Source organism: Protobothrops mucrosquamatus, unplaced genomic scaffold, assembly GCF_001527695.2.
Source record: "Protobothrops mucrosquamatus isolate PMUCROS unplaced genomic scaffold, P.Mucros_1.0 scaffold1803, whole genome shotgun sequence".
Classification (NCBI taxonomy): Eukaryota; Metazoa; Chordata; class Lepidosauria; order Squamata; family Viperidae; genus Protobothrops; species Protobothrops mucrosquamatus.
In genome coordinates, this window is record NW_015387940.1 from 42,718 (window position 1) to 54,473 (window position 11,756).

General features: G+C 38.3%; 1 protein-coding gene across 1 annotated transcript; it reads left to right on the top strand.

Moving 5' to 3' along the window:
- The first annotated feature begins 1,071 nt into the window (after positions 1-1,071).
- On the top strand, positions 1,072-11,081 carry LOC107294021 (E3 ubiquitin-protein ligase TRIM39-like). The gene is made up of 6 exons (XM_015823224.2): positions 1,072-1,492; positions 4,114-4,209; positions 5,917-5,939; positions 8,556-8,674; positions 8,949-8,981; positions 10,421-11,081. Exons 1-6 carry the CDS (start codon positions 1,079-1,081, stop codon positions 10,933-10,935), a joined length of 1,200 nt encoding a protein of 399 aa, XP_015678710.1. The 5' UTR covers positions 1,072-1,078; the 3' UTR covers positions 10,936-11,081.
- Positions 11,082-11,756: the final 675 nt, after the last annotated feature.

Here is an 11,756-nt window from a genome sequence, read left to right on the forward strand (position 1 = left end):
TGGGTTATTTTTATTTACTCTGGCTGTAAATAGATTGTGGCTGTTATGGATTTCATGGCTTTTATGGCAGTAAAACAGTAATTTTAACTGTTGGAAGTTTTCATTTGTAATTTTGATAGTGCTTAGATTGTGCCCTGGTGGTGGTGGTGGAGGGTGTGTATTTTAAATAGGAGTTTTGTTTCTTTGTACTGAGAGACATCTCTTTTTACATGGATGTTTAATAATAGTAGTAATAATTTAATCTAATGATAATAATAATTCCTTGAAAATGAAATAAGCTCTCTCACAGGCCCACTTACAAATCACTGAATGGGGTTGCAGAAGTATAAAAAAAATAAACTCCGCTGAATTGAATTGAATCCTGGTGATATCATGAACATGTCCATGCAATTTTTTTGGTACAGTGATAGTGATTTGCCATGGTCTTCATCTGAAAGATTTAAAGTTTCTTTTATTTATAGCTACAGGTTTAGTTAAATATTTTAATCACATAAATGGAGACAAAAAGGAGGAAATAAAAATAAACTATCAGACTACAATCAAACATAGTGCTTTTGAATGGTGATCCCAACTGAACAGAATTTAATTCTTTTTATGTAGATTGTGATGAATTGATCTGCTAATAAAAAAAATCATCCTATTTTCAGGCAGGTTTTTTTCAATATATTTTCCTTTAGCAGGATGCTTGGAGCAATAATTGTCGGGGTCCGCCCCAAGAATATCTCCTTAGTTTTTTTTAACCCCCTCTCCCACCCGTCCTTTAACAGGATGCTGGGATCAATTGTACTTGATCGGGAATCCTCCCATGCATATTTGCTTCTCCCCAGTTTTTAAAAGAATTTTTCCTTTAACGAGCTGATTGGGCCAATAATAATTGATCGGGAGTCCGCTTCTTCCCAATTTGTTTTTTTTATAAATACTCTTTTTTTATTTTAAAAAGTCAGCGAAGTTGACCGCAACACCAAAAATAACTTATCTCGATTTCCAGCTTGGACACAGCCCAAAGGCGGTCACCTGATTCGTAGGAAAAGATGCAACATTAACTTTCTCTTTCCTTCTCTCGGCGGGAGAGACAGCGATGGCGGCCGAGGCTCCCTTGCAGGATTTGCTGGAAGAAGCCACCTGCTCCATCTGCCTGGACTATTTCCAGGACCCCGTGCTCATCCCGGAGTGCGGCCACAACTTCTGCCGGGGCTGCCTGACCGGCAGTTGGGGAACGTCGGAATCGGAGGCTTCCTGTCCCCAGTGCAGACAGACCTTCGGGCCCCGTAACGTCCTGCCCAACAGGCAGCTGGCGCGGCTGGTGGAAATGGCCAGGAGATGCGAAGATCCTTGGGGCGAGGAAGGAGGGAGCGTCTGCCCGAAGCACCGGGAGCCGCTCAAGCTCTTTTGTAAACATCACGAGACTCTCATCTGCGTGGTCTGCGACCGATGCAAAAAGCACAGGGGCCACTTGGTGATCCCTGCGGAGGAGGCTTTCCAGGAGTACCAGGTAGGAATCAGCCAGGAGGAATCCCTGCGGAGCGTCATCCAGTACCAGCGCTAGTTACGTTTGGAGCAGTTTACTTGCTTCCTGCTGCTTTATTCCACCCCTGTTCCTGCAATTTTTTTAAAAAACAGGTTAACAAGTAGTCCTCAACTTACCAGCATTCATTTAGTGATGGTTCAATGTTACAACAGTTATTATGATCAGTTTCCATGCTTATGGTCACTGCAACATCCCTGCTTCACTGATCAAAATTCAGATCCTTGGCAACTGTCATGTTGCAGTGTCCCAGGGTCGTGTGATCACCTTTTGAAATCGTCTGATGAGCAAAGTCAATGGGGAAGCCAGATTCACTTAACAGCTGTGTGATTAACTTAACAACTGCAGTGTTTCACTTAACAACTGTGGCAAGAACGGTTGTAAAATGGGACAAAACTTCACTTAACTGTCATGCTTAGCAGTGGAGAAATAGAACTCTTTGCCAGCTCACTTTTTCTAAGGAAAGATAAGGAAGATCTAATCTAAATATCAGCAAGAGGATTAACTGGCTGAAGTTTAGAGATGGAGAAGGAAACACTAGTAGATTTTCTTTCAAATTAGTATATAACTTCACATTAGTATATAACTAGCTATTTCTATAACAACAAATTTATCTAATCAGCAAAACCAAAGTCATTCATTTTTGTTCATCACAAGCACAAAATCCAGAAGTGATATCTAAATAAAAAGCATAATTATGTATATCCGCCTCTTTGAATAAAACAATCAATTTAACCATTTCTGCTTTATCTTCCTTGCTGTGGAAATAATATGTACTTCTATTTGCACTTAATGATCTTTATTAACTATCACCATTTATATTTAAAAAATTCACTGTATTCTTTCAGATTTTTTAAAGGGAAAAATACTTTTTCAACCATTTTAAAGCACTAAACTTTTATTTAAAATGTTTCTAAAATCAAAGCTTTCTAATACATCTTTTTAAAAATTCTGTCTTAACATGTGTACTTTAAAGTTCACTTTCAGACCAATACAATTCCAACTAACTCCAATTAACTCATTAAATTTAGATCACTCCCTCCAAGTTACCCTCATAGAATAATTTTTTTCTTCTTGTAAAACTCTAAAGTTTCTTTAAGCTAATAGATCTTTTTCTCTAACTTTCTCTAATATACTTTCAAATTCATTTTTAATAATATTTTACAAACTTTAGGAATTACTTGAGCATTATATATAAAGGAAGAAAAAAAAATCAAACTTTAGATTAAGACTTTCAGTTAAAAATATCAGACCGATAAAAATTCATCCTAATTCCAATTATTAAGTTTAAGTCATTCCTTCCAGCTTGTCTTCGTAGAATAAAATATTTTTCTTCTCTGAAATATTTGTCAAGTAGTTATAAGCTTCTCTTTTTCTCAAGGATTTCTCAACTTTGTTAATATCCATGAGAAAAAAGTCCCAACTTGTTCTTTTAAAAGTTGCACATTTTCTTGGAGCTCCTCTTTTCCTTGGGAGGTTTATATGTAAACGATCATAATAAAAATTGGTGTCAGGTTTATATTCCAAAATTGCAATTGACTCCTCTGCATTGTCAGCTACTTGTGCAATTGTTTCGGTGGTTTGGTAACTTTCTACACTTATTTATATCTCTGATGAAGTTTGAGAAGCTTTTTTTAACATCCTTGGAGCATAGTTGATCTATGAACCGATGGATTTTATGTAAAGATTTTTCAAATACATCTCTAATACTTTGCTTCTCCATCTTCTTAACTTCCTCTTTTGTCAAAGAGTAGCATTTTTTAAGAATTGCTGGCCAGTCAGAAATCATAAAAATCAGAAAGTTTTAGTCACCCACAGCAAAGCAGACCAAGCTACAAATTACTAAAATAATAAACTAAAACCACAACTTTCTATCCTTAAATATTTCCCCATCAACTTAAATTTTTTTCTATAAGGTGTGAAGGAATAAAATCGAACGGAAGACGTCAGAAGAAGGAACAACAAATTGTTACTTCTTTGGAGGTTTTACCACGTCTAGAAGTTTTTCCTTATTATCCGATACTTATTTCTCTCGGAGAAAATCGAATCATTTCTAATTTTCAGGAATTTTTACTAATTCTTTACTTTCCGTGTTGTGAGTCTGTTTGAAAAATAAATTCCAAAATGGGTGCTTCTTCAACAACAAACTGATTGCAGCGCTCCCTCAGCTTTCGGCACACAGACTGTTTCGAAGCAAAGCTCCTGAAGCTACTTGCAGACCTTTGCTGTATCAGAGGATCTTATGGGATAATTCTAGGACTCTCCCTAACCCATAGGGGTGATTTAAACTACAGGAATTCCAGTTTCTTCTCTTGGTAGTTGAAAAAGCTACAGTCCAAGGAAAGATGCTTCAGGGATCCTTCCCTGGGCATGTTCTCAGCTGTCCATCTTTTCACCAGAAGTCACCATTACAAGTATTCCTCGACTTAGAACCATTCATTTAGTGACTGTTCAAAGTGACTGTTCAAAATTTGGAAGCTTGGCAACTGCCATGTATTTATGATGGTTGCATATATCTTCTAACTAGGTCTTCCCTCAGATGTAATTCTTTACAGAAAAGAAACTCAAAACTTGTATTTTCTCTTCAGCTCAAGGTTGGGGATTGCCTGAAGGCTCAGAAGGAGGAGAAAGAAAAAATAGCTACATACAAAACCGAAACCGAGCAAAGAGTTCAGGAGATGCTTGTAAGTATTGATCCAACGGTGAGGAGCTTCTGAGCTAATAGGGAGGAGAACACCGTCTGTCATCTTTAATAATAGGCAGCCTGTTTGTAAGTAGAAGTTCTGACTGAAATGAAATTGAAGTTAAAGACAGTGTTCAGGCACAGAACTTGTTCTTAACCTGGGGACTGTATCTTTGACTGGGATGTCACCATTGACTGAATGAGTCACAGTTGTGTTAAGGACACCTATGAGCCATATTTTATACAATGGGTTTGGTTTGCATAATAAATTAATGCAAACCGTATTTCATCTTACTGAAAAAAATGTGAAATCAAATAATAAAACATCATAGGAAAAAGAAACAAAAAACATTTTAAAAAGAAAATAATTCATCAATAGAATGCAAAAATAAAAACATTTTTCTGTCTACTTTTGTGGAATCCCTGATCTCCCAAAGAAAATTTTCATCATTTAAACTGGACCTTTTTTTCATTTTTAAAAACCTTTCCCCCTATGTTTGTTGATGTCAAAAGGGATTTTTTCTCTCCCTAGGCTAGGAAATTCTCCCATCTCGTTTCTGGACTCTTCAGGGAATCTGTTTAGTTATTATAACAATAAAAATAATTAAGAGAAAAAATTAAAATAAAATAAAAATATGCCTTTTGCTTTTTCTGTCTTCTTGTTCTAGGACCTCATCAAAAAAGAGAAAAAAAACGCAGTGGCTGAATTCAGAGAACTACAACGGTGGTTAAAAAGACAGGAGAAGCTTCTGCTGGCCAGAATAGAAGTGACAGAGAAGGAGATTCTAGCAAGAAGGGACAATGGTTTGGCCGGACTGTGCTCTCTTGACGATCTCATCCAGGAGATAGAGGAGAAGCATCAGCAGCCAGCCAGCAAACTCTTACAGGTCAGGCAGAAAGTTGAGATCATAGAATCACAGGGCTGGAAGGGACCTTGGGAACGTGCAACCATCAAAAATACCATCAGTTGCCAAGTGGCTGAATTTTGATTACGTGACCAAGGGGATGCTGTAAGTTGTAAGTGTGAAAAAGTCAGTTTTTTGCAACTTTGCCGTTGTAACTTTGAACGGTCACTAAATGAACTGTTGAAAGTCGAGGACTACCTGCAATGGCTAATATTTAATTCAGAAAAAGCAGGCCATGTGAAAAGGAAGAATTCAAAGTGCTGGTCAGCGCCCTCAATGGTTTTAGGAATGCCTGCTGAGGGGTCCTATTACCTATGAAGGGACTCGGTGGTGGGTGTTCTTTTAGGGTCTTCCCTCCCCTTAATCTCCAGAGCAAGGAGAACCCCAAAATTGATGGCCTTCTACAAAGTTAAAACCACTTGGATTTTCCAAAGTGCCTTCATTCCAGAAGCATAAATGCAGGGAATTTTTGTATTCTATTGATGCATTGTTTTCTTTTTCAAATGTTTTTGTTTCTTTTTGCTATGATGTTTTATTATTTATTTATATTTATAATTCTGTTGGATTCAACCAGGGTATAATTTTTTTAAAACAAGAAAATAAAAATAAACAATACCTCTCTAAAATAGGTGAACTGCTGGGGAAAAAAGAGCAGTGGGATTCTTTTAAATAAAAATGGAAGTATATTTTTGTTAGTGTCTGGTTGTAAATGAGGTTTCTCTCATTTATTTTATGAATATATGAATTTAACTTTCTGCATAGGAAATGGCTCCTTTCAGTGCTTTGTCTCTCTTTTTTTTTAGGACATTGGAAGCATCTTGGAGAAGTAAGTGAATCCACCCTCCTCTTTACAGTCTCAGAGATCAGCAGCTCCTCCAGCAATTTTCCTATTTTGGAAAGTTCTGTTTGTATTTCGCAGTAATTTAATTTAAAGACAATGTATTGTATTTCAGGGCCTTGTAAATATTTCCACAGACAACCTGAACACAATATAATTAGCAATATTTGATATGGTGAATTATTGTGGTTGATCCCACAGTCAGCTAGATGTTTAGATTGAATTTGGTATTTTTATCCACCTGTTGAATCCTTCCCAAGAATAGATAGAGGTTTGATGGTGCTAAAGGTATCATCGTAGGATGTAAGCTGTTTTAAGTAAAGCTGCCTTTTGCAATCATCTGATAGTGGTGTTCTCAGTGCTGATGGTGTTCAAATGGTGCTCCAGATGTTTTGGGATTACACATTGCTGGGGGATTGCTGGATGAGCTCCGCATTCCACGTCCAATTTCGCATTCCCCCCTATGGAGAGGGAAGGGAGATTTTATCCTTCCCTCTAGAAGCAGCGGCGATTGACTATCCAGGGGAGTTTAAAAACGTTGCAAGAACAATTTGATCCTAATTGGAAGTTTATTTCTTAAAGTTTGTGGACTAAAAGACTTTCTATTTTTACAGAAGATCTGGGTTTTTTACTTACTGTATAAAAAAGAAGCTAAACTAAAAAGATTTTAAAAACATTGGATTCAAAAGAAAACTTTAAATTAGGGGCGACATCTTGTGGCTGAACCTGATATTACAATCTGTTATTGCTTAAAAGAGACTTGGCAAGCAGCTCAGACAATAGATAAGACTGTAACCTTGAGACATCAGCTGTGAGAAGAAGCTCAGCTGTGTTCTATACTCAGTGATAAAAAAATTTTCTTGAATTTTCTGATTGTAAAGCTGTTAACCTAATATTATACTAAGAGAATATGGAGGAAGATCAGAAACAGATTCTCTTTATGTTGAAAGCAATTCATCAAACTATTCTAACAGCTACTGATGAAATAAGAGGTTACAGAAAAGAACAAGATGTCACCCAAGAGATACGAACTCAAACTTTGACTACAATTAAAGAATTAACTATACAGAACATAACAGAAAAAGTGGAACAATTAAATATGATGACAGAAGACTCAACTGATCAACAAATACAGTGAATGGAAAATCTAGAAAAGGGACTAACAATATAAAAAAGGGAAAAGGCTTTCTACACAAATCAGAAGAAACCTGAGGATCAAGAAGAACAGATTGAAGAGAAGATAAACAGCTCAGGACAACTACGTCGAGATGGAAAAATAGAGAGAAGATTTGTGAGTCCTCTCCAAAAAATGGCAACCGGATGGTTCCTTCTACGCCAAACAATATTCATGACAATGCAGGGAGATTTATTTGATGATTCAAAAGCACGGACAGGGAAGATGATTTGGCAAAGAAGGAAACTAGAAACTAGAATAAGACTGAAGAAAAGTGGGGTGCTGTGGACTTGTGAGTCCAAATATAGAAGTAAATGTAAAGAGAATTAAAATAGAACATACTCAAATAGATAAGATGTGTATCTTGAATACTAGATATTGTTATGAGTGGAGATAAAGAAAACTTTGATCATCTAAAACTTGGAAGTAAAATATTAACAGTTGAATTTGAACATTGATTTGCTTATAAAGGTTAAATGTAAAGATAATTAAGATATATATAAGCTAAAAATTTATTGATGAATGTAATGAATATGTTTCTTACTTAGCGGGGGGGAAAATAAGCTTAAATATGAGATATTAGAAATTAAGAGAAGAAGAGAGGAAGTATTAAATGTTGAAATAAGAGAAATTTTGGGTATTAAATTAAAGATATTTGGAAATTATTAGAAAATAAGAATATTATATTGTACTATTAATTGGTTGATGTAAGATGGTGAGAATTCAAATAGATAAGACATGTATCCTGAATATTAGATCTTGTGATGAATTGTGATAAAGGGAATTGGGATTAATTAAAACATGGAAATCATAAATACTAAACATTAAATTTAAATATTAATGGTAAACTAAAAATTGGGAAAATCTAACCAGGACATTGATTGTCTAAAAAGATTGAATGTTAATATAACTAGGATATGTATAAACAAAAATTATTGATAAATGTAAAAAAGTAATTTTTATTTAATTGATATAGTAAGAATTGTATTAATTTAAATGCGAGACAGTGAATACTGAGGGGAAAAGAGAGGAAATATTTAATGCAATAGTTTGAGATTTGGACTAAAGATATTTGTATGTTATTGAATTATTGACCAACTCAGCTGCCACGTTGCTTTTCAAATATTTAAATGTGAAAATAGAAAATCAATAAAAAATTCAATAATAATAATAATACAGTTGGAAGGGATCTTGGAGGTCTTCTAATCTAACCCACTGCTCAGGCAGGAAACCCTATACTATTTCAGACAAATGGCTGTCCAGTCTCTTCGTAAAAACTTCCAGTGTTGGTTGCTAACAAATAATCATAAATAGAGGATTCCATGTAACTATATTCATCTCTATTAAATTTCATGGCATTACTTTTAACCCATCAAGATCAATTTGAATGTTATACCCATCTTCTAGTCAATGTTGTTTTGCTCTGCCAGGTACCAGGCAAAGAAAACATTTGAGAATCCAGTGGATTTACTTCTAGAGCCAAAGTGGACAATCTGGGATTACAATGATATCACTGTGCTTCTGAAAAGCGCCATGAAAAAATTGAGAGGTAACAAAAGAGAAGAAATGACTTTTCCGGGTGAAAAAATGACAAAGGTTTCCCCTCATCCCCCCCAATGACCAGTTCGTCTTCAGCCAATGAAGAGCCACACAGGTGTTTTGAGAAAGGCTGAGTTGTTTGGGATGGTTCACATTCCAATCTCAGCATGCGTGGCCTTGAGCGCTGGCACAAACTGGTTCTGTACTTCCTTGGTCTTTGGGAGGCCCTTCTGTTGCTCCAGTTCCAGTGATGAGATGCTGAATCCCTCCCTTTTCTTCCCCAGATACTCTGGAAACTGGATTTCAACTACTGGAAGGTAAATATGAGAATATAAGAATCTCAGTCACTTGCTATTATAAGCTCCGATGCCAGTAATGTTAAGAGAAATAAGAGAAGAGAAAAGTAACAAAGAAAGAAGTATAGGATTAGATACCTTAAAGCAGAGGTCCCCAACCTTTTGGGCACCAGGGATTGGTTCCGTGGAGAGAGGTTTTTCCACAGTCCGGAGGTTGAAAGGTTTTGTGTGCTGCCTACATCCCGCGGATGGGGCTTTGCTTGTTTGTGCAGACTGGTTGCTAGCATGCCACGGCCCGGTACTGGTTCATGGACCAGGGGTTGGGGACCCCTGCCTTAAAGACTATGAAGATCCAGTAAATGTAATCTAAATAATTGAAGTCAATTTTTATGTGGAATGAAATATCTAGGCGAATGGGAAAATATGGTACTGCAAGGAACATGGAATCCTCTTGATTTTACTTGGTCTTTGGGAGCAGAAAAATTAGGTCCTGGAATCAAAGCTGGAGCACCTGGGGTCAAAGTTGGAGCACTAGTGTGAGCCAGCAAATTGATGAAAGCAGAGGTTTCCTGTGATGTGAGAGTGATGTGCAGGGTTGCTGGAAGAGGTGAAGCACTATGAAGTGTTGGAAGTGTTGTAGGCCAGGGGTTTCCAAACTTGGCAACTGTTTAAAACTTGTGGACTTCAATTCCCAGCATGGTGGAGCTGGAGGGTGATCAGCTGAGTGACAGCCACATGGGAGACTTGGATGGGGGAATAGATAAACCAAGCCAAGAGACGAACAGCTGAGCAGTAGAGCGATCAGCTGAATGTTGGCCACCTTGGAGACTTGGCTGGGGGAATTGGCCAGCAGAGCCACGAGATGAACAGCTGAGCGGAGGAGCTGGAGAGAGATCAGCTGAGTGGCGGTCACATGGGAGACTGGGCTGGGAAAATCTACCAATGGAGCCAAGGGTCGAACAGCTGAGAAGTGGAGCCAAGAGCAGGACAGCTAATTCATGGATCCTGAGTGGGTGCAGCTGAGTGGCATCTGGAGGGGAGTCAGATGGACTGGCAGTTGGCGAAGGCAACTTGAGTGAGTGGGACTAGAAGGCCAGAGGCCAGAGGGATGCTGAACAGTTCGGAAGTTAACAGAGGATGGAATTAAGACAGTGGGAGAGCCAAGTGCTCACGGAAAAGGGTGCAGAGCATGGACCTGGACACTAGCAGCCCCATCAGGGGAATTCTGGGAGTTGAAGTCCACAAGTCTTACAGTTGCCAAAGTTGGAGAAGCCTGGACCAGGCAATGCTTAGGTGTTGTTTAAAAAAAACCCAACAATGAGTCTTCCGGTCCTGAAGGGGGTGTTTGGAAACTGAACTCCATTCACACAAGAGGCTGTAGGGTTGAACTCTTGGGGTCAAGACAAAAAAACCAGGCCTGCAGCTGAAGCTCTTGTTCTTCCTTCCCTTTCCCCTTACAGTGAATGTAATTGTGGATCCAGATACAGCCCATCCTGGCCGTCTTGACATCTCCGAAGATAAAAAAAGCATCAAAGCAGTTAAGCCAGTTAAAGCAAAATATCCTGCGGCAAACTGGAAGAGATTTGAATATAATCCTTATGTCCTTGGCTGTCAGAGGTTCTCAACAGGGCGACATTTCTGGGAAGTTATTGTGGGAGATACAGCTGGATGGCGTGTAGGGGTTGCCAACAAGCCAGTGAACGTAACAAATGTTGATTTGCAGACCAGACGCTGGCAGATTGGGTTATGGGAAGGGACATATAGAATCTTCTCTCCATCAGTATGCTCTGAACTGGTCCTGACCGAGAAGCCCACAAGGATCCGCATCTCTCTCAACTGCGAAGGGGGACAAGTGAGCTTTTTTGATGCCAGGACAGCAGCTCTGCTCCATACATTCTCAGACGCTTCCTTGGTTGGAGAGACCCTTCTGCCCTGTTTCTTTTTGCGTGATGGCGCCTGCATAACACTTCTCTAAAATAAGGGGAATCCATAGACAATACTTTGGAAAAATCTCTATTTGCTAAGCAGTGGTGCCTAAAAGCCGTTAAAGCAGTGGTTTCTTAGCTTTTTGCCTCACTGAATTGCTTGCAGTTGGGTTATTGACCCGGAATTAGGAGACAGCATAGGAAGTATCAGTTGTGAATATGTGCAGATGGCCCTGCTGTCTTTGGGCATTTACAGAGTCATGGATGCAGGGTCATGAAAGGACAGTAAGGAAAACACCGAATGTCCTAACCCACCTGGGAACGTACAATGTCTTTAGGGCAACACCCAAAAGGGAACATTTTTAGCTACTTCTGCTTTTTCCCTTCTTATCTACAGTGTGCCAGACTTACTGGGTGAAATCTTTATCTTACGTGTGTCAGCTTTGCTGGATGGGTTGCTTATGTAATCAGAAAGAATAAATACAAGGATTTCTGGTCATTCGGGGCTTCTCTCTTTTAGAGGAGCCCGTCTTTGTTCAGCTGAATAAAAATGTAAAAGGTTAAAGGCAGCTTCTGGTTTCCTGTATTTTTTATCAAGCAAAACTTCAGAACCTGCATATCAGGGTGGCCTTCTAAATTGAATTGTAAAAATGAAATATATTATTAAATAAATACATTATTCAACAAGATGCCAAATAGCACTCTTTTTCCTTCTTTCTTGAAGCCATTTTGCCTTTTATTAACTGTAAAATAAGCCAATCTAGTGTACTGATTAAGAAATCAAGCTAGAAACCCTGAGTTCTAATCCTGCCTTACCCACAAAGCCAGCTGGATGACCTTGGACCTGTCACTCTCACTCAGCCCTAGGAAG

What these genes read in the sequence shown, in the direction of transcription:
- LOC107294021 (XM_015823224.2), top strand. Translation starts at nt 1,079, where the DNA reads ATGGCGGCCGAGGCTCCCTTGCAGGATTTGCTGGAAGAAGCCACCTGC. An exon ending in AGGCTTTCCAGGAGTACCAG is followed by an intron (nt 1,493 to 4,113) that starts GTAGGAATCAGC and finishes TTTTCTCTTCAG; the next exon opens with CTCAAGGTTGGGGATTGCCT. An exon ending in ATTGGAAGCATCTTGGAGAA is followed by an intron (nt 5,940 to 8,555) that starts GTAAGTGAATCC and finishes TTGCTCTGCCAG; the next exon opens with GTACCAGGCAAAGAAAACAT.